General features: G+C 41.5%; 1 protein-coding gene across 1 annotated transcript in view; it reads right to left on the bottom strand.

Annotated features, from left to right (window-relative positions):
* Positions 1-6,704: 6,704 nt before the first annotated feature.
* The window catches only part of LOC139401164 (low-density lipoprotein receptor-related protein 1B-like), a 430,219-nt gene continuing 409,502 nt past the window's right edge, over positions 6,705-27,421 (bottom strand). The window contains exons 79-92 of the mRNA XM_071145604.1: positions 25,803-25,909; positions 24,944-25,060; positions 24,437-24,610; positions 23,319-23,444; positions 22,804-22,968; positions 20,874-21,035; positions 19,891-20,065; positions 19,517-19,621; positions 17,806-17,919; positions 16,750-16,826; positions 11,206-11,296; positions 10,810-10,960; positions 9,845-9,919; positions 6,705-7,994 (exon numbers count right to left, since the gene is read on the bottom strand). Of these exons, the coding sequence (XP_071001705.1) occupies positions 7,854-7,994; positions 9,845-9,919; positions 10,810-10,960; positions 11,206-11,296; positions 16,750-16,826; positions 17,806-17,919; positions 19,517-19,621; positions 19,891-20,065; positions 20,874-21,035; positions 22,804-22,968; positions 23,319-23,444; positions 24,437-24,610; positions 24,944-25,060; positions 25,803-25,909 (1,780 nt within the window). The 3' untranslated portion in view covers positions 6,705-7,853. The remainder of the gene's footprint in view (positions 7,995-9,844; positions 9,920-10,809; positions 10,961-11,205; positions 11,297-16,749; positions 16,827-17,805; positions 17,920-19,516; positions 19,622-19,890; positions 20,066-20,873; positions 21,036-22,803; positions 22,969-23,318; positions 23,445-24,436; positions 24,611-24,943; positions 25,061-25,802; positions 25,910-27,421) is intronic.

The raw sequence follows: 27,421 nt of genomic DNA, 5'->3' as shown, positions 1-27,421 counted from the left end.
GAGTAAAACAGTATGTAAACATTATTAAAGTGACCAGCATTCCATGTATATGTACATAGGGCAGGGTTGAGTAACCAGGTGGTAACCAGGTGGTAGTGACTAACTTCAGGTCAGGGTACTGGGTGGAGGCCGGCTTGTGATGGCTATTTAACAGTCTGATAGCCTCCTGAGTGGCGCAGCGATCTAAGGCACTGCATCTCAGTGTTTGAGGCGTCACTACAGACACCCTGGTTCGAATCCAGTCTGTATCACAACCAGCTGTGATTGGGAGTCCCATAGAGCGGCGCACAATTGGCCCAGTGTTGTCCGGGTTTGGCCGGTGAAGTCTGTGAGGGTCTTAGGGGCAAAGCTTAATTTCTTCAGCCTCCTGAGGTTGAAGAGGCGCTGTTGAGCCTTCTTCATCACTCTGTGTGGGTGGACCATTTTAGATTGTCAGTGATGTGTACGCCGAGGAACTTGAAGCTTTTCACGTTCATCCACATCGACGGGCCCGCAGTGGAGGAGGCATGCTCCCTCTGCGGTCTCCTGAAGTCCACGATCAGCTCCAACATTTTGTTGACGTTGAGGGAGAGATTACTTTCCTGGCGTCACTCCGCCAGGGCCCTCCCGTCTCTGCAGGCTGTCTCGTCATTGTTGGTAATCAGGCCTACCAATGTTGTGTCGTCTGTAAACTTCATCATTGAGTTGGAGGCATACGTGGCACGCAGTCATGGTACAGGAGGGGGCTGAGCACGTACCCTTGTGGGGCCCCTGTGTTGAGGGTCAACGTAGTGGAAGTGTTGTTTCCTACCACCACCTGGGGGGTAGCCCATCAGGACATCCAGGACCCAGGGCTCCGAGCTTAATGATGAGCTTGGAAGGTACTATGGTGTTGAAGGTTGAGCTGTAGTCAATGAACAGCATTCTTACATAGGTATTCCTCTTGTCCAGATGGGATAGGGCAGTTTGCAGTGCGATGACGATTGCATCATCTGTGGACGTATTGGGGCATCCTAGGCCTATGTTGTTGTATAGGTGGAGTTATGGGCAATTTGCATATATTAACTTTTATTCCTCTGAGCACACGTGGAAGTGCATAAAAATCGTTTACATTTTTTAGATTATTTATAGAAAACCCATTTGCATTCAATGTATAGTTTAACATGAATAACATATTGCTACAGTCCCGTCAAGTTGCAACATCATGGTTATTATACACATGGGTTCATGCTTCCGATAGGGAGATGCCTCTGATTCTATCCCAGGCCTTAAACCTTTCCCTATGAAGAGATGAGCAGCCTTCAGTGAGACTGATGCAGACAGGCTGTGCTGTGCTTGCCTACAATATGCGTATGCAGGTCCTGTTGTTTATAATGTGAATAAGACTCCTGCTCTTATTGATTCTGTCCAGGAGATGACTCCTCTGGGTTTATCTGATGTTTATGCAGGAGTATGAGGATGCTTGCTAAATGGAAAAGAGACAACAAATCGATATCCAAGGTGAGGGGAGGGGGATACGATCCTGTGAGCTCTGGGTTTGTTGTTCTGTTTTTCTCTCTTTCCTTTGATGCACTCTATAGGCCAACCGAGTGGGATATTTCTCCTCAGATGTATTTCCACTGCATGAGTACATCATACTCCTGCTGAGTTTGGTATAATTGTAGACAGTAGACCTTTGTTCATACCGCATCTCTGTGTTTCTTTCAGTAACACAGGAGATAGGCCTACAAATCACTTCAGAGGCCGTGTTCCAAGCGGTGTTAAACTACTCTCCTCTATTCTCATCACAAATCTGATAGAGAGTAGCCAGACGTGGGGGGGACTATCCACTGTCCAAGTAAATAACTCTAAGTAGCACTACTTCTCATCAACTCTATTTCCTCCTCAAGGGGTGTCCAATTCCACAATGAGGATTAGACACGAATGAGATATAGTGAAGGTAATTGCTCATCAGAATGAGCTAGATAAGATGGCTAGACTCACAGTAGTATAATCAGTTTGGTTTCATCAAACACCCAGCTGCATAAATCAATGGATCACTCAGACCCACTCATCCCCATCACACCATCCATAAGGATATCACCATTCACCCTCAAGGTCTCAAACACAGACACACAAACACACAACTGTTTTGACAGTTTGTTGCTGAACATTCAACAGTTTGTAACTAAACATTCAACAGATGTCTACTTTATAAAGAAGTGCATTGGAGATATTGTACCCACTGTGACTATTAAAACCTACCCTAACCAGAAACCGTGGATAGATGGCGACTGAACGCATGAACCCCCGCATTCAACCATGGAAAGATGTCTGAGAATATGGCCAAATATAAACAGTGTAGTTATTCCCTCCGCAAGGCAATCAAACAAGCGAAATGTCGGTATAGGGACAAAGTGGAGACGCAATTCAATGGCTCAGACACGAGACGTATGTGGCAGGGTCTACAGGCAATTACGGACTACAAAAAGAAAACCAGCCACATCCCATACACTGACGTCTTTCTTCCAGACAAACTAAACACCTTTGAGGATAATACAGTGCCACCGACGTGGCCCGCTACCAAGGACTGCATGCCCCCCTCCTCCTTCTTTGTGGCCGACGTAAGACATTTAAACGTGTTAACCTTCACAAGGCTGCTGGCCTAGACGGCATCCCTAGCCGTGTCCTCAGAGCATGCGCAGACCAGCTGGCTGGTGGGTTTACGGGCATATTCAATCGCTCCCTATCCCAGTATGCTGTCCCCATTTGCTTCAAGATGGCCACCATTGTTCCTGTGCCTAAGAAGGCAAAGATAACTGAACTAAATGACTATCGCACCCGTAGCACTCACTTCTGTCATCATGAAGTGCTTTGAGAGACTAGTCAAGGATCATATCACCTCCACATTACCTGCCACCCTAGACCCACTTCAGTTTGCATAGACAATGCAATCACCATCACATTACACACTACTCTATCCCATCTGGACAAGAGGAATACCTACGTAAGAATGCTGTTAACTGACTACAACTCAGCATTCAACACCATAGTACCCTCTTAGCTCATCATTAAGCTTGAGGTGCTGGTTCTCAACCCCGCCCTGTGCAATTGGGTTCTGGACTTTCTGATGGGCCGCCCCCCAGGTGGTGACAGTAGGACACAACAACTCCACTTCGTAGATCCTCAACACTGGGGCCCCACAAGGGTGCGTGCTCAGCCCCCTCCCATACTCCCTGTTCACCCATGACCAAGTGGCCATGCATGCCTCCAACTCAATCACCAAGTTTGCAGACTACAGTAGTGGGCTTGATTACCAACAATGACTAGACAGCCTACAGGGAGGTGGTGAGGGCACTCAGAGTGTGGTGTCAGGAAAACAACCTCTCACTCAATGTCAACAAAACAAATGAGATGATCGTATCCACATCGATGGGACAGTAGTGGAGAAGGTGGACAGTTAAGTTCCTCTGCGAGCACATCACGGACAAACTGAAATGGTCCACCCACACAGACATTGTGGTGAAGAAGGCGCAACAGCGCTTCTTCAACCTCAGGAGCCTGAAGAAATTTGGCTTGTCACCGAAAACCCTCAGACTTTTACAGATGCACATTTGAGAGCATCCTGTTAGCTACATACAATTGACATGTACTTACTCTGAGTGTACAAAACATTAGGAACACCTACTCTTTCCATGGCATAGACTGACCAGATGAATCCAGGTGAAAGCTATTATCCCTTACTGATGTCACTTGTTAAAATACACTTCAATCAGTGTAGATGAAGGCGAGGAAACAGGTTAAAGAATGATTTTTAAGCCTTGAGACTTGGATTGTGTACGTGTGCCGTTCAGAAGGTGAATGGGCAAGACAAACATTTTGAGTGCCTTTGAATGGGGTGTGGTAGTAGGTGCCAGGTGCCCCGGTTTGAGTGTGTCAAGAACTGCAGCGCTGTTGGGTTTTCACACTCAACAGTTTCCAGTGTGTATCCAGAACTGTCCACCACCGAAAGGACATCCTGCCAGCTTGACACTACTGTGCGAAGCATTGGAGTCAACATGGGCCAGCTTCCCTGTGGAACGCTTTCGACAACTTGCAGAGTCCATGCCCTGACGAATTGAGGCTGTTCTGAGGGGAAAATGGGGTGCAATTCAATATTAAGAAGATGTTCCTAATATTTTATACACTCAGTTGACATCTGCAATGTCAGAAATATAGTAATGTTTTAACTGTTTATTGTTTTTGTAGTAAAACACTTACAAACCATTTTCTTTCCTCTCACAGTAGGTAACTGTAATGCAACCCACTTCACCAACATTCAATATTCAACTTAATCCTCAAGATTAACACAACATTTTGCCATGTTTGACAGTTTTGTAGCTAAACATTCAACAGTTGGTTTCTCAAAGTGTGCCATGAACACCTCATCACCAATATGCAATTAGCAGGTAATCAAATCTTCAAGGGCAAAAATATACTAAATGTATTAATAAAAAGTATTGACAGTTCTCTAAAGCATTCAACTGTTGTCAACACACACTCTCAGTGCATGTAATTTAAACCACATCACAAACATACTGTTGACAGGTATCTCTACTGTAGTAACACTACATGGCTCTTGGAATAAATTAACTCATAAGACTACATCCTTGATGTGGCTAATTCAATTAAAATAAAGTACCTATAAAACGTCTGCCTCCTAATGACAGCAGTGAGTACTGTTACATGCACACAGTAAAACAATTATTGTGGAAAGTCAGATTAATATAATAGTTAATTAATATTAATATAAACGTTTACATGCTTTGCAAGAACAACAAGTTCCCTAATAATCCTGTTTACATGGACACATCTGAAGTCAGGTTACCTTACTATTGTCACATACACTGGATAGATGCAGTGAAATGTGTTGATTTACCAGGTCAGCCATGGTAGTACTGCACCCCCAGAGCAAATTAGGGTTAAATGCCTTGCTCAAGAACACATTGACAGACTTTTCACCTTAACAGGGAAGGTATTCAAACCAGCAACCTTTCAGTTACTGGCCACACGCTCTAACTGCTAGGCTACCAGGGACTGAAGTAAATGCAGAATATCGCCAATCAAAATAAAAAATGTTCCACCACAGTGACCACGTTATTTTTGCGAAGCCTGTTTGATTCTGAGTTTGGACATATAAAGTCTGTATATGGGGCGGCAGGTAGCCTAGTGGTAAGAGCATTGTGCCAGTAACAGAAATGTTGCTACAGTAGATCGAATCCCCGAGCTGACAAGGTAAAAATCTGCCCCTGAACAAGGCAGTTAACCCACTGTTCCTAGGCCGTCATTGTAAATAAGAATTTATCTTAACTGGCTTGCCTAGTTAAAGGTTAAATAAAAATATATATTATATTGAAAACTATTTCTAAAATGCATACTTTCAGTTTTTCCGAACTCACTTCACTCGCGCATAAGTGGAGGCTTGTGCTACTGGTGCTGGCACATTCCAGATCATATACACAGCTGGAATACCGATTAAGCTGTTTACGTGTCCTAATAATTTCAAAGATTGCTCAGAAAAGCAGGTATTTGAATAGATGTTTTATCTTACACCGATTAAGATTAGCAGAGTAAAGTGTTTACATGATTATTGTCATACTCGGTCTACTGCCACAATCAGTTTAATATATAATTACCAGTGTGCATGTAAACATACTCAGTGAGACTCAAAACCTGGTACGAATTTGAGATCATATCAGAGCTACACTACATCAAATAGCAGCACTTTCACCTCCCAAATAGCAGCACTTCAGCTGCTCAGATTTATGTTGATAGCAGAGGAGGAAAATACCAGTGGATGGAGCAGGGAGCAGCACTCTGGACAAAGTGCAATCAGTCAGTCTGTCCTCCCTCGTCGTACGGTTGTCATGGTGACAGAGCAGGTGAAACACTGAGGGGTGCAGATGATCGGCCATTGTGTTCTAAAACTCTCATGGACTGAATTTCCATTTGGTGTGCTGTGTGGTGGGCGTTGTTGGCGTGTTCATCGTCGGAGGTAATTAATGCACTTGGCCTTCATACACACACTTCAAACAAGCACACACACCGATACGCACACTGGTAACACAGTAATCCTCCTGTCCTCTTAGCCTGTTCCATACAACAGATAAGATGTGTCAGCTGTTGACTGACGTGTTAGGTCAGGGACCATGCAAACCCTGGAAATATGACAGCTATACCACTTAAAGCTAGAACCCTTAGTCACTAATCCATTTTTGGACTTATAAATGAATGATATATACCAATTGATTCTTGAAAAATATAACTTATAAATGCCTTATAAATCAGAACCCAAAATATAAGCTTTTTTAAAGCTAATATTTGTAAACAACGTAAATGTAATTAAAACACTGTATAGCCTCAAACACCACAATTTCTATGTCATCAACTGTTAGTCCTTGCATCCATAACTCTGTCTGTGATCTTGAGAGTAGTTACATTTCTCCAAAACAGAGGCGGGATGACTGCTTTGTTATTGTTTCAACTGCGGATTATAGCTTTAAATCCCTTCATGTGAGGTATTGTTCCAACAGGTGTCTTGCTGGAAAAAATGCCACATGCTCATATTATCACTAGCATGGGGTAACATTTTATGTGAATTAACTTGCGATGTAGCATCATGTTAAAGTCTTATGTTAGCGCCATTATTAAGCAAAGATCTAAAAAAACAACATATTTATTTTGAAATGGAAATAAGCCCCCTTTATTTTATATTGATTTACATTTATATAAAAGTACTTACATTTAATACATTTCTTCAAAATACAAGCAGCCAAACATACAAATAAAATACAAAATTATAAAATGTGTTATATCTATCGTCTTTCCCTTTCTGAAAGTAACAGAAAGTATCTTTATAATTCTCTAAAGTCACATTGTAGCCGTAAAGTTGTGTTAAATCCTTATCCGTGTTTAAATCCTTATGCCGTAACGTAGATACAGATACTTTTTTGGAACAAGAGACCTAAAAAAATATGGACGTCTATATCTGCGACTATTCTCAGAACATTCATGTTGAGCTTCAATCATCTCTGTGATCCAAACAGAACTTCGTAGATGGAGTACACATTTCAGAAACCTCAGTAAAATATCTTCCATTTGAAGCAGAGCAAATATATGTTTGAAATGATTACATGAACATGATGCTATAACACTGTAGAATACTGAATTAGATGGTCAACGGAAAAGGACTATCTTAAAACTAACCTGTGTATTCATCATGGCTGAAACAAATGATACAAATACAAAGACAGAAAACAAGCTTCACTACTCAGGTATGAAGCCATGAAATGATAACATGTTATTGCGAAGATAAACAGTTTTTGTTCTAAGAAAAGTAATGACAGTGGAAACCATAGCAATCATAACTTGACCAACCTCAAACTACTCTTGTTTTTAAAAGATGAGATATTTGTTCAGAAAAGAAAAATCGAGACCTGCGTTAGTACTGTATACTGCACCAGAATAACAATTTGTTGGTTCCACTTTAACAAGAGAGAGACATGTACAGGTACAGAAATAAGTATTGTATCGATCTTAACGTTTCTTTACAACAGAAGAGTTCCGGTGTTAATAAGGTATTTTGTAAATCAGCAGCTTTACTTCAGTGTCTTACAGTATATACTATATAGTGCTGTATAACAATTGTTCGAGAAACATAAAGCAAACAACGGAAACTAAACAAATTGAAATAAAAGTGTTCAGCACACAAATGAGGAGGTAATGCTGATGCCAAAAACCAACAAACCTAACCGTGAGGACCGGAGCCTGATAGGAAATAGAAAATTCTTATTTTCCTCTTGTTTTTATACATTTGTACACTGTCTTATAAAAGGAGTAGAAAGTGTAAAGTCAGGCTATGCGGCGGTTTCGCGAATTGTCCCTTCTAGTTTCTTTGGGAGTAGCTCTCTCCTCTCGTCTATATTGATGACCGGTTTCCGACAGTTCTGTCCGTCAAGGTAGATCTTTGCATACACTGGGTTGGAGTAGTTCATGGGCTGCATTAAGGGAGTAAAAATGCTGTTATATATATGACAAAGACACATCAGCACAGCTGTCAACAATGCATAAGAAAATACCCTATGTAATTTGGTGCCCCGAATGAAGATGCCCTTAAACATCAGTGCTTTGTTTTCTCTTGATACAGAGGCAACACACAACTTTTTTATGTTAAAGTTAATCAAGAAGGGTAAAGATAAACGTATCAGCTAAAAGTTATTGCAAGGTAGCAGGAAAGAAAGAAGATAGCTCATGCACATTAGTCAAAGATACGGTATTAAACATGCATTGTTTACTCCTAATATAATCTCAGCAAAAAATAAATGTCTCTTTTTCAGGACCCTGTCTTTCAAAGATAATACGTAAAAATCCAAATAACTTCACAGATCTTAATTGTAAAGGGTTTAAACACTGTTTTCCATACTTGTTCAACAAACCATAAGCAATTAATGAACATGCATCTGTGGAACGGTCGTTAAGACACTAACAGCTTACAGACGGTAGGCAATTGAGGTCACAGTTATGAAAACTTAGGACACTAAAGAGGCCTTTCAACTGACTGAAAAACACCAAATGAAAGATGCCCAGGAAGAGTGGGATAACATCTCACAGCAAGAACTGGCAAATCTGGTGCAGTCCATGAGGAGGAGATGCATTGCAGTACTTCAATGCAGCTGGTGGCCACACCAGATACTGACTGTTACTTTTGATTTTGACCCCCCCTTTGTTCAGGGACGCATTATTCCATTTCTGTTAGTCACAAGTCTGTGGAACTTGTTCAGGTCTCAGTTGTTGAATCTTGTTAGGTTCATACAAATATTTACACATGTTAAGCTGGCTGAAAATAAACACAGTTGACAGTGAGAGGACGTTTCTTTTTTGCTGAGTTTACATATCGAATTAGCAAGACTGAGCTTTTCCAATGGGATGTTAGTTCCCAAATTGGCAGTAGCATATATTCCAAAGTCTCTTTTACTAGTGCAACAATACTTTCCCTTGTTAAATACTTCAAGATGAATTCAAGATTAATTGAATCATACCTAAATCACTAAACTGCCTGCAGACTTCCTGCAAAAAGGAGATTTACTAATGTTCACATCTTTTCTTCTCCCCAATTTCGTGGTATCCAATTGGTAGTTACAGTATTGTCCCATCGCTGCAACTCCCGTACAGACCCGGGAGAGGTAAAGGTCGAGAGCCGTGCATCCTCCGAAACACAACCCAGCCAAGCTGCACTGCTTCTTGACACAATGCCCGCTTAACCCTGAAGCCAGCCGCACCCATGTCAGAGGAAACACCTAGCGATCGTGTCAGCGTGCATTGCGCCCAGCCCACCACAGAAGAGCGCGATGGGACAAGAACATCCCTGCCGGCCAAACCCTCCCCTAACCCGGACGACACTGGGTCGATTGCACGCCACCCCATGGGTCTCCCGGTCGCGGCTGGCTGCGACAGAACCTGGACTCGAACCAGGATCTCTAGTGGCACAGCTAGCACTGCAGTGCAGTGCCTTAGACCACTGCGCCACTCGGGAGGCACATCTGTTCCTTATATAGTCAATGGCAAGACATTATGGCTCCCTCTGTATGAGATGGTGATGGTTCTCAACTGGTTTTGCCTTGACACCCAAATTGAACCAGGTTGTCTCAGTAGCGATCCAATATTTCTGTTGTTGTTACCATAATGCAATCTATTTTTAATGCGATAGTGATAGTAAATGTACCAATTATATGACAAGGGAACAACAGTCCCACCTTTTTCATTGTCAATCATTTCAATTTGCCCATATTCCTGACACACCAGTTGAGAATCGCTGGTCTAAACTAAAGGGAAGGATGGGAGAATTCACCTGTCCAGGTATCACCTCCTTGGGCACAGTATGTATGCCCAGGGTGCGAGGGTCACTGGACTTCACACACCAGCCCTGCAACACACAAGTTCTGCCGTGTTCACCATGCCACAAGCCCAAGCTGTTGTCAACCAACAAACGCTGTGTATATGAATAAAATCCAACTGAAAATCCATGATATATCAACATCAGTGAGGAACTAAAAATGAAGTGATGACTAGAAAATTAGATCATCGATTGTCAATCCATTTTTGGTTTTGGAACTTGCAAAAACCATTGCAACTTTCACCTACAGCATCCACTGATAGAGGAGTGAGCTAGATGTGATTCAGTCTGCCTCTACCTTTCTAATGAAAAGGGATCCAGGTGGGACTGACAATAGCAGATGTCAAAGTTGGCATGGCGAGAACTAAACGCATTAAGCTTGAAGTGGTAGCAGGCAAGTTAGCTAACAAGATAGATCAGTAAAGCTGTTATGATTTATTTGATATTCGTAGTGTTAGTGCAGTGCTGAGACCTAAGAAGAAAGTGAATCAACAGCAGATAAAATGTTCACTTGGTACAGAGCACCTTAATAATGTTTCTCTCCACATACCTGAGGTTTATGCTCCATCTGCCAATATAACTACACATCTATTTTAAAACAAACCGTGGATAGACAGTCTGGTATGCCACAAGAGGAGATTTTTAAGCCTCATTTTGCTATCACACTACTGATTACATGACTAGGATACCAAAAATGGATGGATACCAAAAATGCATACTGATGTATTAACAGATGAGACTACGACGTTATGTCTCTGTAAATTATATTATCCCAATGAAATATTGAAACATGAATAACAGTTTTCCTCAGCAATACACACTTACAATATTCTACTAATCTGAGTGTTTTTGCATTCACACAACATGTTATTAAGCACAAAATGAATGGCTGATTTTGTACATAGTCTGACAATACAAACCTTATGAGGGTCCAGTGTAAAGTTTGGTCGCAGAAGGCTGCCAGCATCTGCATGGTTGTCGTGGTCGACCTCATACATGTTGTAGGAAGGGTTTCCTATCTCCACGTTTATCCCTCCATTCGTCATGGGCTGCCTAGTCACCCGCTTCCCCCTGGGAGAAGGAGGACAACCAGAACTCATTATCAGGAGATAATATATGGTATGTTGTACCTGAGTTCACCAACCACACCACAATTTAAATTGAATTGAATACTTAATTGTCCTATATGGAAATCTGTCTGGCAACAATACAGGCATTCCTGGCATACACATAAAACATAAAATTACAAGACATACAACACATATCACAGGACATAACAGCCAGCACGGTTACTTATTAGGCTTAACCTATTGTACCTCTGCCTTCGTTTACAGATGAAAATGCCCGCCACCACTGTTGTGATCAAGATCACCAGCAGGACCAGAGGCACGATGATGGCTATGCTCCCTGAAACACAGAAAAGATAAATGATGGAATTGCATTAAAATGTAGGCTTACTGTTACTGTTACCACAAGTAGGGATGCACGATATATCGGTAAGCATATCGGAATCAGACGATATTAGCTAAAAAAATCCATTAACGCCAAGATAATGGAATTCATTGCCCTTGACAGTCAACCATTCTCTGTCGTGGATGATGTTGGCTTTCGCCGACTGGTCGAGCACCTCGAGCCACTGTACATACTACCAAGTAGGCATTATTTTTCAGATGTTTCCCTACTAGAGTTACACAGTATTGCTGAAACGCACATCCATGAGCTACTTGCTACAGTAATAGCGTCACTGACATTTAGACCAGCGATGTCAGCCCCATGAGCATGCTGAGTCTGACAGCACAGTGGGTCGACGAGGATTTCCTACTGGAAAGCCGTATTGCATGCTCAAGAATGTGCTGGTTCTCATACCGCTGCTGCCATTTCAATGGCATTTGAGATGTTTGAAACATGAACACAATCCTAGCTCCATTCGAACAACTGACTCGAGAAATAAGCTCAGCAACAGAGTCTGCAGCAGACGTGATACCCTCTGTCATGGCATTGAAACGCTTGCTCAACAAAACTGCCGACACAGACCGTGGGGTTAAAACTTGCAAAAGCACTCTCCTAGAGGCTGTGAACAAGCGATTTGGTGGCATTCTCACTGAGCCTCTTTACTGTGTCGCCACCATGCTCGATGCTAGATACAAGGACCGCTACTTCGATGCAGACAAGAAACAGGGTTTATGTGAAATGTCACAGACACAGCTGGACAAGATGGAAACGGACACAGTGACAGTGCACGCCGAGGACAGACAGAGCTGTAACTTCACTGCTTGACATGTATGATGAAATCCTGGATGAGAATGAAACGATTGAACAATAAAACAGCACAGCAAGTAAGTGAAATAAATAGGTTTTGATTATGTTTTACTGGTAATGTGGACGTTATGTAAATGCCAAAAAAAAAACTTTTCGGTCAGTGTGTGTGTGCGTGCGTGCGTGTGTGTGTGTGTGTGTGCGTGTGTGTGTGTGTGTGTGTTTCAACTATTTAACTGTACTAGAATGCTTAAAAGGCCGCTACAATTTTAAATATCAGTTAATAGGTATCATGTCGGTACATCCCTAATCCCAAGTTATGTTTCCATTAAATTGTCCAGTGATTCTTTGTCAACATTTTGAAAGTTTGCATAGAAAATAAATGCGACAATTGCCTGCTGCGGTGTTCAATTGAACTAACTTGTGTCGATAAAAACAGTTGGACGTAATGACATCACACCTAGATAAAAATGAAGCGGTTACAGTGTTTCCATTACCCATTTAGGCAAAATGCGCATTAATAAAATTGCCGACAGCCTGTATGCCCTTCCACCTATCTGTTTCATGTCTCAGGGAGCTCGACAAAGCCAGCATGGCCAGAATGCAATAATTGACATATTCTAATCATTTTCATGTGCCAAAGTATCACCACGGTTCATGCTATGATGTATCTTGTACTCCTGTCGATAATTGGATGGTGAAACTTGCATCCAGCCAACCAGAAAAGCAAGGTGAAGCAATTCAGATATTATTGAAAGTTCAGGAAAAGGAGGACTGAGCATGCCCCCTTTCTCATTGACAGGGCTATAGTGGAGCAGGTTGAGAGCATCACTCTTATCATAGACTGTTCTCTCTGCTACCACACAGCAAGAGGTACCGGAGTGCCAAGTCTAGGTCCAAAAAGCAACTTAACAGCTTCTAACCCCAAGCCATAAGACTGCTGAAAAGCTAATCAAATGGCAACCCAGACTATTTGCATCGACACCCCCTTTTTTTTACGCTGCTGCTGTTCGCTGTATATTATCTATGCATAGTCATTTTACCCCTACTGTACCTAAATGTAGATATTACCTCGACTAACCTGTACCCCCGCGCATTATACCCCCGCACATATTAACTCGACTAACCTGTACCCCGGCACATTGACTCGGTACCGGTACCGGCTGTGTATAGCCTCGTTATTGTTATTTTATTGTAACTTTTATTTTTTTACTTTAGTTTATTTAGTAAATCATTTCTTAACTCTTTATTTTCTTAAAACTGCATTGTTGATTAGGGCTTGTAAGTAAGCATTTCACGGTAAGGTCTACTACACCTGTTGCATGTGACAAATACAATTTGATTTGAAGGCAGGACAATCTGTGTCCTGCAAAGAAACATTTTTGTAGTTGAAAAAAAGGTATTTTGCAAGCAGTAGGCATTTAGAATGAAATGTGGAGTTGAGCTTTATAGCAGGGATATACTGTATATAATGACGAGATGGTCTCGTCTCCACCTAAAAATGGGAGTTGTTCCATTGTTGGGAAGGCAACTGCAATTGTTGCAACCCCTATTACTAGCCTGTTCAACCTATCTTTCGTATCGCCTGAGATCCCCAAAGATTGGAAAGCTGCCGCGGTCATCCCCCTCTTCAAAGGGGGAGACACTCAAGACAAAAACTGCTACAGACCTTTATCTATCATACCCTGCCTTTCTAAGGTCTTCAAAAGCCAAGTTGACAAACAGATCACCGACCATTTCTCCTCTATGCAATCTGGTTTCCGAGCTGGTCATGGGTGCACCTCAGCCATGCTCAAGGTCCTAAACGATATCATAAACGCCATCAATAAAAGACAATACTGTACAGCCGTATTCATCGACCTGGCCAAGGCTTTGACTCTGTCAATCACCACATTCTTATCAGCAGACTCAACAGCCTTGGATTCTCAAATGACTGCCTCGCCTGGTTGACCAACTACTTCTCAGACAGAGATCAGTGTGTCAAATCGGAGGTCCTGTTGTCTGGACCTCTGGCAGTCTCTATGGGGGTGCCACAGGGTTCGATCCTTGGGCCGACTCTTTTCTCTGTATACATCAATGATGTCGCTCTTGCTGCTGGTGGTTCTCTGATCCACCTCTGACAACACCATTCTGTATACTTCTGGCCCTTCTTTGGACATTGTGATAACCTTCAGACGAGCTTCAATGCCATACAACTCTCCTTCCGTGGCCTCCAACTGCTCTTAAATGCAAGTAAAACTAAATGCATGCTCTTCAACCGATCGCTGCCCGCACCTGCTCGCCCGTCTAGCATCACTACTCTGGACAGTTCTGACTTAGAATACGTGACCATCTACAAATGCCTAGGTGTCTGGTTACCGATCCGTAACTTCAGCGATGTCATTTACAAAATAGCCTCCAACACTCTACTCAGCAAATTGGATGTAGTCTATCACAGTGCCATCCGTTTTGTCACCAAAGCCCAATATAAGTTAAGTTAATACTTTGAAGCGCCACCTTTTGCTGCGATTACAGCTGTAAGTCGCTTGGGGTATGTCTCTATAAGTTTTGCACATCGAGAGACTGACATTTTTTCCCATTCCTCCTTGCAAAACAGCTCGAGCTCAGTGAGGTTGGACGGAGAGCATTTGTGAACAGCAGTTTTCAGTTCTTTCCACAGATTCTCGATTGGATTCAGGTCTGGACTTTGACTTGGCCATTCTAACACCTGGATGTGTTTATTTTTGAACCATTCCATTGTAGATTTTGCTTTATGTTTTGGATCATTGTCTTGTTGGAAGACAAATCTCCGTCCCAGTCTCAGGTCTTTTGCAGACTCCATCAGGTTTTCTTCCAGAATGGTCCTGTATTTGGCTCCATCCATCTTCCCATCAATTTTAACCATCTTCCCTGTCCCTGCTGAAGAAAAGCAGGCCCAAACCATGATGCTGCCTCCACCATGTTTGACAGTGGGGATGGTGTGTCCAGGGTGATGAGCTGTGTTGCTTTTACGCCAAACATAACGTCTTGCATTGTTGCCAAAAAGTTCAATTTTGGTTTCATCTGACCAGAGCACCTTATTCCACATGTTTGGTGTGTCTCCCAGGTGGCTTGTGGCAAACTTTAAACAACACTTTTTATGGATATCTTTAAGAAATGGCTTTCTTCTTGCCACTCTTCCATAAAGGCCAGATTTGTGCAATATACGACTGATTGTTGTCCTTTGGACAGAGTCTCCCACCTCAGCTGTAGATCTCTGCAGTTCATCCAGAGTGATCATGGGCCTCTTGGCTGCATCTCTGATCAGTCTTCTCCTTGTATGAGCTGAAAGTTTAGAGGGACGGCCAGGTCTTGGTAGATTTGCAGTGGTCTGATACTCCTTCCATTTCAATATTATCGCTTGCACAGTGCTCCTTGGGATGTTTAAAGCTTGGGAAATCGTTTTGTATCCAAATCCGGCTTTAAACTTCTTCACAACAGTATCTCGGACCTGCCTGGTGTGTTCCTTGCTCTTCATGATGCTCTCTGCGCTTTTAACGGACCTCTGAGACTATCACAGTGCAGGTGCATTTATACGGAGACTTGATTACACACAGGTGGATTGTATTTATCATCATTAGTCATTTAGGTGACCATTGGATCCTTCAGAGATCCTCACTGGACTTCTGGAGAGAGTTTGCTGCACTGAAAGTAAAGGGGCTGAATAATTTTGCACGCCCAATTTTTCAGTTTTTGATTTGTTAAAAAAGTTTGAAATATCCAATAAATGTCGTTCCACTTCATGATTGTGTCCCACTTGTTGTTGATTCTTCACAAAAAAATACAGTTTTATATCTTTATGTTTGAAGCCTGAAATGTGGCAAAAGGTCGCAAAGTTCAAGGGGGCCGAATACTTTCGCAAGGCACTGTACTACCCACCACTGCAACCTGTATGCTCTCGTTGGCTGTCCTTCGCTTCATATTCGTCGCCAAACCCACTGGCTTTAGGTCATCTATAAGTCTTTGCTAGGTAAAGCCCCGCCTTAGCTCACTGGTCACCATAACAGCACCCACCCGTAGCACGCGCTCCAGCAGGTATATTTCACTGGTCACCCCCAAAGACAATTCCTGCTTTGGCCTCCTTTCCTTCCAGTTCTCTGCTGCCAACGACTGGAACGAATTGCAAAAATCACTGAAGCTGGAGACTCATATCTCCCTCACAAACTTTAAGCATCAGCTGTCAGAGCAGCTTACAGATCATAGCACCTGTAAATAGCCCACCTGTAAATAGCCCATCCAACTACCTCCCCATATTGTAATATTTTGTTTTGCTCCTTTGCACCCCAGTATCTCACTGCTTTGCTTTATATTGGCTAGGTCACAGTTGTAAATGAGAACTTGTCCTGGCCTACCTGGATAAATAAAGGTGAAAATTAAAAAAAAGAAAATCTGTCTGCTTATTGGTCTGCTTATCGGTGTATTTCCGCTTGGACAGATTTTGATGGGAGTGGACCATCTCACTTAGCCTCTTGCTCTCTGTTTATAGTTAGGCATACGTGTCGACAATCCACCTAACGATAGCCATCCTCTGGTTAGTCTTTTGGTTATGTATGACACTGGGTGAGTAATGTGACTCCTGAACTCACTTCCACTGGTGTTGTCCGATCTGCTGCTTTTAGGGGCGGGCCTTTCACACTGTGTCCCTGCCCAATTGGCTGAGCACCTGGAACAGACCAATCAGAGATGAGAAAATCAACCATAGTCCTCAGTGCTCTCTACCTTAATCCCCACATAGAAAGATCACTATAGGAACAAAGGAGACACTAAACCATGGATAAAAATATTACAGATTTAGTCCAGTAGATTAGATATAAAGAACACAGAAGACATCTACATTTAGTGAGGAGTAGATAACATACTGATTAACATGATAAATATTCAGCAAAAAACTATGAGAAAACAAGGAGTCATCTGGTTTGCTGTTTGGATGGTATCCAATGGGAGTGATGAATGACCCTAGTTAGAGGAGGTGATTTCCAATTGGACATGATTGACGCTGATGTGTCTGTAAAGCATGAGTGATCTGACGGCTACAACTGGATAATGACGGAAGGTATGAAATTATACTAAATTACATGCACTCCATGAATCAGGAATAAGAATGAGAATAGCATCTCACACATACAAACAATGAATCATTCCCCCATAGAACGAATGTCACAGCATGGACAATCCTGAATTTTAATGGGAAAAAGATCAAATACAATGTTGTTAGGGAAAATACTAGGTAAGATCTGATGAACAGAAAATTGTTTGTTATCTAATCTACAACACAACCATTGACATGCTGTTGAATGTACTTATTTCATAACTAAATACTATGCAACTCAAAGTTAAAGGTCCACATTTTCTTGTCTCCAAATTCACATTGCAAACTTAGTCATCATACTTGCAGGTCACAACAGGTCCCCTATATTCACATGTCACGTCACATCATCACTTTAATGTTACTCGAAGGGCATGTCAGCTCGGGCTGAATGAGATGTGGATGGTTAGCAGTGAGTTAAAGATTGAGTAGGTACTGTATTATAGTGGGAAAAGTGTTATATAGACCATCACACTGGCTGAAATGGAACTGAATGACGAGAGGGCGGGGTGGTGAGACCTCTGGAACAGCCACAGGAAGTGAGGAAGGGACCTACTTGCAGCGTGGTTTGTTAAGGGCAGTGATAGTGCACATCCCCTCATTCTGACAGAAGTAATCACATGGGTTGGCCAGCTCATCACAACGTTGGTTCTTGAACCCTGACGTGCAGCTGTAAAACAGTGTGGTGGTGTGATTTTGATAAAAACGACCAACCCTTCAACAAGGCAACAAACAAAATACGACAGATTTGTTCCAAAATATTTTAATAGATTCGTCCCTTGGTAAACTTTCATGTTTCTATCATTCATGCAAAAAATGTTTTACTAAAACTAAACTAGAAACGTTATGGTTAGCTAAACTAAAGACAACCACATCCATTGAGGCAAAAAAATATGTTTTTTCAGTTGTTATCAATTCACACTATGCTTATTTACAGTATTTCTAAAAAATGAACAGAACATTTTTATTACAGAAAAATAAACAGAAATAAGCAAATGCAGATTATTTATGAACATGTTGATCTTGATAAACAGTCTGTGCCCTGTGAATTCATCAAAACGATTATTAAGCCCACTTTATGTTTATATACACTGATTATATTTACTGGCGGAACACATTGATGACTTTTGAAAATCCTTTAGACCTTTAAGACACTTATCTGAAAATTACCATCTCAATGAGGATTTTTCTGCCTGTGGAGTTTCTCGGGTGGCTTGGATAAGATATTAATTTACTCTGTTATAGTTTAAGGTCAAACATTATGATTTCTTGACACAGACGTATCCATCATCTAACCTAATCTCTATGCCTCGCAGCCAATGAATAAACCACATTATCAAGATCTGTTAACCTCGTGGAAAATGAGATGGGATCATTTGCATAGAAATTGATTCTATCCCTTGAATCTTGCCAGTCATGGCCACAAATTTCATTTTAACTACAATGGACAATGGGGGCAGTAAAATAGATCGTTCAAGCAACAAGGTTTCCCTTTTCAGAGGGATTTCCAATCATCTCCGTGGGGAGGTCTTTAACATTGAACCACACCTGATTATAACAGAGCTGAAATTAATCTTTGTGGATCACCAGAACTGCAGAGTATACATTCTCTTGGATGATTCCCACAGGTCTCTGGAGCCAACCTATTGTCCTCTACCAGTCATTGCCATGGAGTTTCTGCTGCTCATTACTTGTATAACCCACTCCTTATCACTGAAGATCAAAATAGTGTATACGCTTTCTCCTGAAGCCTACCACAGAGTGGAGACACAATGACAAGTGAACAGTGTGATACGTTCTGAACGGTAACGTTTCAGTAGTTTATAAGTTTGTGGTTACTTTCTGAGGCTGCACCCCATGCAGAGCTTCCTTTCTTCTACACTGCCATAGAGGGTTAGCTTTTTAAAGATCTATACCCACATCAAAGCCCCTCATGTAGAGGCAGGTGTGACTCATTATCTTATTGAGCCATATCATCCTGTCTCTTGCCGTGACATGGCCTGCGCCCACTGGTGTCAAACACTCTCTCTACTTAGGATCTTAGCCCTGTGTTAAAAATAAAGAAAACTCCCCTACTCCACCACCACCTTCAAAAATCAATCATTAGAATAAAAGCCCAAGGAGATGTGGTTCCACTTCAGGCCACCCTTTTTGGCATAACTGAATGGCATAACTGAATGGCAATGAAGATTAAAGTAAGAATAGAGAAAACTTTCCTAGGCTATTGTTATTCCAGGCTATTGCTAGTAGGTAGTTACTGTACTTACTGACAGAAGGGCAGATTGGTGTCAGGGTCCAAGTGACAGGTACCTCCGTTGTAACAGTAGCCGTCACATAGCTGACAGCTGGGTGCCATCCTGCCATTAGTACAGCTGAAGGAAAACAGAGGAAAGCTGCTGTCACTGAGTGGCCCACAATTTCTGTCTTTCTTTCATTGTTTGAGTTTGCAAGACTACTGATTGATAACCTATTTTCTGTATAAACGGTATTGAAAAATGTGAAGCTGTGGAATGTTAATGCATTATAACCATAGAAAATACAATACATGGAAGACTTTCAACTACAGTACATCAAGTATTAGCTCTAAGGAGTTAACCCAACATAGAATATAAAGTAATGTTGTGAGATGCTAACAACTTACTTGCAGACCACATCTCCTGTGTCATCGTTGACGAGGCAAGGTGCTCCATGGCACCTCAGGCACTTGTCCACCTCACACTTGTTGCCCTCGTATTTGGCTGGACACACACACTCTACATGGCCACTACTGGACAATGTACAGGCCTTGGAGTTTACACAGTAGTGGTGGCAGATGTCTGTCAGAGGAGAGGGAGACCAGAAAAAGAGAAAGAGATAGAGGAGAGAGAGGTGCATTTCATATTAAGGAAATGGGAGCATAGTTTTAGGTGATTTGATAACATTTTTACAGGCCTTTAATGAGAATTAATTATCTGTATCAAATGGCATCTCGTTCATAGATGAAAACGTATCACCCCTTGGGCAAGTTACAGTAGAAACTCAGTAATGGCGTCAGTTGAAATTGTTTTCCCCACAATTTATAATGACAAAGCCAACATAAGGGAGGGAAATATTTTATCAGTGCAGCACAGAAACCCCCAAAGGTTGTTTAGAGTGGCATTTAGAATTACTCTCTCGCCCCCACATGGTATTTGTAGCTATGAAATGCCCTTTCTGGAATAAAACCCCCCAAAAACAATTCATTGTTTGATTTAGTATTTATTGTTGTCGTTGGAACCTTAAATATGCAAAACTAAAAAGATATCAGATTTCTAGAGAGTGTGACTGAATATAAATGGTCAGCTATTGTTGTTTATTCATGTTCTTTAGTGATCTTGGGAATGCTACAGGGTAGGTTGATACGGATTGTGTTAAGGTCAGATGTTTATGTGTAGTTTGTTGCTATTGCTGGTGGATTGGCCTATGGTCGGAAATACATGACATGATTTTAAGGGGGGGCCTGTGCTCCTCATAACAAATCAGTGGCTCTCCATGGGAATTGAAATATATATTTGGGACCCTCGAAAAATATATTTGACCTCAGGCACCCTCAAGGGACATTAGGCACCCCCAAGAGTCCATACGTAATTGGATCCCTTTACTCACGGTAAAGACAGCGGTCTCCAGTATACTCTGCCATGCAGCGGCACACCGGCTGGTTCCCTAGGCTGACATCACAGGTACCACCATTCAGACAGTAGTAATCACACACCCGCTTCTCACAGAACGGACCTGTAAACCCTATAGGGCACCGACATGTTGGCTTCCCTGGAGGGATGGAGGGAGGAGAGGAGACGATTGAGAGTTTGGCTAACAATTCCATTTACATTGTTTATTACAAAGATACTATAACTCAAGTGTTGAGGATGTGTGTGTTTGTTGACTATCAAGTATCTGAAAAACCCAAGATAAAAGGTCCTTAATAACACAAGGTCCCTGGAGGTCAGAGAGAAATATTTCCAGTCCTTTAATTGATTACAGTGGGTGCCTCCAGCGAGACCTGTTCTCTTCCATCACCAAACTGGGGTTCTTGAGGAAAGACATTAACAATAAGCTCTCCCAAGCTCTGCTTCCATCGCTCATTTTGAACAATACTCCCCAAGCCTGGGGATGTGTGCTCAACACAGCGAAACCTCTTACTTTATGAAAAAACTCTCAGTCTTCTAGCATGGATGAACAGCACACAGAATAGTCAGTGACTGTATGCCCAGCAGCGGAACAAATGTCCCATCACTTTGTTTCACTCCTCTTCGACTGCATTGGCCATAAATGAGGGTACCATTCGTCATACAATACAGATCATATAATACTGACTGGGCTGGTGAACCAAACAAGATTGAGAAACCCTGCCTCCAACTCTACAACTAATTTAAAATCCTGCTGTGATACTCACTTCGTTTCAATCACATATTTGTCTCTTAAAAACAGAATGTTATTACATATCACTGACACATATCAGGCATCTGTCTAGGTCATTAGCCAAATGCTGCTGTCATAACACAAAGGCTGACAGCTTGAAGTCAATTGACTGAGGACACCAACATGTTCTCAACATATTATTCCCAAACTATCAAATTCCCCCTGGGCAAGATGACACATTTATTACAAGAAGAGATGAGAAAATATATGTTTTAAGGGCAAACATTTCACTTCCCAGACTAAACGATTCAAATCAAAAGTTGAAGGCCAGTCTCTGAATACCTTGGCTACCCCCAGTAATGACAGGAACATTAAAACTACTCTGACTGTTCAATTACAGTTTTTATGCATGTGTTAGCATTCAACACTCAGCTACTATATTTAGCACACTCTCTAAAATGGTCTTTTATCATTTTCAAGGTTTACAAAACTATGATTTCACATTTTCACGAATCTTCCAAAATAATTGTAACAGTCAGGAAAACCACAGCAATCCAAATGTATCTATCTCTATGGGTAATTGCTCTTGTGAGTCCACACAGTCCATCATTTCTAAGAGACTGATATGTTGTGAATAATTGCCCTCTTGCATGCATTATGTAATCGATGGACTGGTTTTTAGCAGGGAGACGTGAAGTAAAACTCAAGTGCTCGGCACTATTTTAGTTTATCCATGTTAGTCAGGATGAGTGGCAAACTAACAATGAGACAAATTGTGAAATGTGTGTATAAATACATGTAACGACAAAAGGAAAAGCTGGAAAACAACGTTTATTTTTGTCCTCCGAAGAGGGGAGAAGAACAGGCCAGTGATAATAAATATATGGATAATAATAATAATAATAATATGAGACATGATCGGTTCAGTTATTAATACGTCTTGTCTCTATTATGCTTCATGCTTATTCTACCTATATCAATCAATCAATGTTGTAAGACTGTTTGTAGCACAAGCGCCTTTAGATACTGACCAGTCACAACAACCCAGAGAGTTCTTAACGACTTAACTACTTTTGAGTAAAGACCTGTGGGCACATAACGCCTTATGTCAATCCTGCTCTGATCAATCCATACATTTTTCTACCAATCAATATATGGATTTTAACAGCAGACTCACCCAGCGGTGAGCCCATGCAGGTGCCTCCGTTGAAGCAGTAGTCGGTGCAGTGGTTGACCTCACAGCGTTCTCCAGAGAAGTCAGGCCAGCAGTAGCAGCGCCAGTCCCCCTTCTCATTGGCCAGGCAACGCCCGCCGTTCTCACATGGTGGCCGGCACAGCTCGCCTACAATACAACACCAATGCACAGCATGTTCATTATGCTGAACTTGTGGACAGGTTTTCTGAAGTACCTTCTAAACTATGAATCATCACCAGTGTCAATTAGTTGGGCCAGGAGAAAGAGCATGATACAGGACAAGCATGTCATCTTATGTTATTATTTCAAAACATCCACTTCCACATTCAAGTCTTATTTTGAAGTACACAAAATGCTGAGCGATTCAGAGAGATTTGACTTCATTAATTTGCATTGGCCAAGTGCCATCTCAGCTGGATTGTCTACTGTAGCAGTTTTAGAGGTGATATTACGTTGGCAGGTAGTAAGTGAAGTTTAGGCAGGGGTCTTGAATATACCTGAGATGTTGACATCACTGCAGGAGCCGTTGATCAGTACCTTCCCTTCTGGACAAGTGCAGGTGGCACCCATTGGGTTCAGCAGACACATGAAGTCACAGTTCATTCTCAGGCATGGGTTGACCGCTGCAACAAGACAAAAGGCAAACGATAGCCGAAGCTTCAATACAGCCGTCAAACAAAACACATTCATGTCTTTACTATTCTTCAATTAAACATTTTTTAAATTTTATATTTGACAACATAGAGAGGGAAGAGGCTAAACCTTATGAATTAGTTCATACTATCCACAAATGTATTGCTATTCAAAATCAACAAGAGACATGATCCACATTCCACTCAATGCCTAGTCCTAGAGGATTACTATGCCCTGTTAGCAAACACTACTTCGATATGCACAACATCAGCAGTATGCTGCCATTTTGCTCCAATAAGTCAATTGAAGTGTTTGGGTATTCAATGAAACAGAAAAAAAACAATTACACAGATGTGTTGTGTTCGGGTTACAGGAATCATTGTAAATCAAAGCTAGCGAAAGAAGAGGGTGTCAGTGTGTTTCGCTGAAGACTACAAACCAACACTCATGGTCTTTCTGTTCTGCAAGATGTGCAGTAAATGTTACTGCCCAATGAGTAGGCTACATGGCTGGACTAATGAGTCTTTGGAGAATGGTTCAGCTGCCCTTTACTGAAGAAAACCCCAAGCCAAGACGGATATGTCCGACGCTCCATAAACATTAACAATACACAGATAATTAAATAGCAACCAAGTAGAGAAGCAGAGAATGTGAAATATATTGGTCCTATCATGGGAAATGAGATGACTCTCATGTCCCACACTTGAGAAAATGAAAAACTAGCTCAAGTCCACGATACGCTCTTCCATTCAGGAGTTAGACCCACATAACCATCTAGAATATCAATGCTACATTGTCGTCTTGTTTGTTACTGTAATATCATGTTTGTTACGCTGGCATTTACACTAGAAGGCCGTTCAGCTGCTATTTTCAATATCCACATTACTCAACCCTGATCATTTCCCTGTATTACCCATGACCCTCATTAGCACTTGTATTCATTAAAATACCCACTGAAAATCAGTAGACTTGATTTATTTACCATCTTGCTGCTTGTATCGGTGGGAGATCATGACATTGGTCGTTTTCTCGAGACCCAAGTGGAGAAACTCCACAGGCTGTTTTCCATACTTGTGAACTTTGAAGACCTCGTGTTTTAGCCCAGTCCCGTAGATGTAGTCTTCAAATATGTCAATCCTGTATGGCTGGGATATTCCTGGAAACACAGCCGTGGAAACAGAATAAAGGCAGGGTGGAAAGAAGCATATGACCATGAACACTGTGTTGTAGTTTTAATGAGGGTTTGTAAATCCCAGGACAGTACTAGTAGTTAGTAGGAAACCTGATCTGTGTGTAGTACTATACTACACCGATTGTTTAACAGCTTGCAATAGCCACACACACGCACACGCAGGTGCGCACACACACAAACACTATTATTGTAGCAATCTTTTGATAAAATGTAGAGGAAATTAAACAAATGATCACATCAGTAGCTAGTATGTGCTTGGATAGTCAATCTTTGTTTTGTTCTCAGTGGTGGTGTTACCGTGTCTGTCCCTGATTGCCACCAGAGGGTCCGACCCATCCAATCTCACACTGCCTATCTCGGAGAGCTCAGGATCAGCCCAGTACAAACGTTGGTTAAAGTAATCGATGGCCAGACCTGGGGAGGATGACAGGAAGAGATTTATTTTGCTTATGAATTGTGTAAAGATCAATATGGACGCCTTCATTCCAACAGCCCTCAGGTTCTAAACAGCGTTAGGCTGTGGATAGACTGCATAAATAGACAGTTATTTTATTTATCTCCGTAAGGTATCTCACTTTCTACGCATTCGTCAGAAAGTCATTAACGTTGTATCATACTACAGGACTTAAATATACAGTATACCAGTATATTTGTATTTTCTTTTGATGACAGACTTTTGGTGTTATGCCCTACATTTCCCTTTTTATAAAATGATTTTCTATCATGTGTTTGACTGGATAAATGACCCAAGTTGTCATGGCGATTAAATGGGTGTGTGTTTTTCCACAGATGATAAATTCCCTCTACCTTGGCAGAGACAGTGCATGGGTCCCTTGCATTAAAGGAGGCCAAACCATCTTTTAAAAAGTAGATCAGCACTAAGTGTCTCCCCCAGGACCATCACAACAGGTTTGGTGTGTCAGACACATTCATTTACTTTTTTTCCATGGCCTTATTTTCAAACATATCTATCCTCTAGTCTACAACTAGCCTGGTCCCAGATCGGTTTGTACTGTCTTGCCAACTCCTATGGTCGTTGTCATTGCCAAGACTGCATAAACAGATCTGGGACTAGGCTAGTTTACAACATCCCACCTCAATGAAAAGATACGTATGGACTTGCAGATTAATATGATCGTGTCCTGTAGATAGATACCTGTTGGTCTCCTGAGGTTCTTCTCCAAGAGGATCCTACGCATGGACCCATCCATAGCCGACTCCTCAATATGAGAATGATCACCTATTACTGTCCAGTACATCATCCTGTAGAAGATACAAAGATAAGCATTTCCTGTTAGATGTCCATAACATTGTTTTTCTTAATTTTTACAATTCTCTACATTGTAGAATAATAGTGAAGACATCAAAACTATGAAATAACACATATGGAATCATGTAGTAACCCAAAAAGTGTTAAACAAATCCAAATATATTTTATATTTCAGATTTTTCAAAGTAGCCACCCTTTGCCTTGATGACAGCTTTGCACTCTCCTAACCAGCTTCACCTGGAATGCTTTTCCAACCGTCTTAAAAAGTTCTCACATATACTGAGCACTTGTTGGCTGCTTTTCCGGCACTCTGCGGTCCAACTCATCCCAAACCATCTCAATTGGATTACTACATGATTCCATATGTGTTATTTCATAGTTTTGATGTCTTTTATTATACAAAACCAAAAAAAATAAAAATGAAGAAAAGCCCTTGAATGAGAAGGCGTGTCCAAACATTTGACTGGCACTGTACATATTTAATTGATGAATCAGAGACATATTATATTTGTGTGGCCGTGATCGAGCGCTGCCTGGAAAATGCCCTCCATTCACCTTTTATGGTAATAAAAATGCCCTCTCTCATTTGCTGTAAAATTTGGAGATATTGAACTAGGCCATGATAATTCCTAAAAGAAAGCACAATTATGACATTTCTGTTTGGGCAGAATTCTGCAGTGACTTTGCCAAACTAAAAATGCATGCTGCCTAGTAAGTGCCAAACACTGGCTGCACATTCTGGAAGATTGATTGTCCTTTAGAACAATTTAAGAGCTACAGTCCACAATTCCATGCAAAAGACACGATGTTCAATATTTTGTTTATCAATACATGATTGTGTCTCTATCTTCTGCCTTGGTATAGGCTCTGAAATTAAATAGGTTAGGCTATGATGTTACGCTCCTAATCGCACAGCAATACTGGAGCCAACCCATACTGTCACATAGGATTAGGTCTACTGTCAAGGCTACCGGTCTATTTACTTTCCAGCATGCTTGGCTATTGAATGAGCAATTGATAAATGGTGGCCTACTATTTGTTGTGTAGTGGGAATAATTTAAACCAGTTATGTCAGAAAAGGAGAGAGACATGTCCTGAAATGTGATTATGAATCAGGCCTATTTAATAAAAGTGAAATAAAAATATATTAGACAACATGCTGCTATGCAATCTCCTTACCAATGGCAAATGCATCTGTTTAATCATTAGGCCTATATTTTTTTATTATAATTCCTGTGCATCAAACACCTCCCATTTCCCCTACCGAACAATAAGCATATTTGCTTGCAATACAGTTGATCAACCTTCTAGAAGTTGTGCGTACGCATGGTCAGTGTTGGGGAAGCTACTCTGAAAATATAATCAAGCTACCAATTACTTCACACTTGAAGCTACCCTTAGAAAAACATAGTTTACTTAACTAAAGTTACTTTTAAAAAGCATCTCACTACATCCAAACTACTATGTGAAAAATTGCAAGAACAGATCACTCTGAAATCAGATGT

Source organism: Oncorhynchus clarkii, chromosome 3 (genome assembly GCF_045791955.1).
Source record: "Oncorhynchus clarkii lewisi isolate Uvic-CL-2024 chromosome 3, UVic_Ocla_1.0, whole genome shotgun sequence".
In the NCBI taxonomy this organism is placed as follows: domain Eukaryota; kingdom Metazoa; phylum Chordata; class Actinopteri; order Salmoniformes; family Salmonidae; genus Oncorhynchus; species Oncorhynchus clarkii.
Note: the sequence above shows the minus strand (reverse complement) of the source record. Positions and strands in the feature narration are given on the sequence as shown.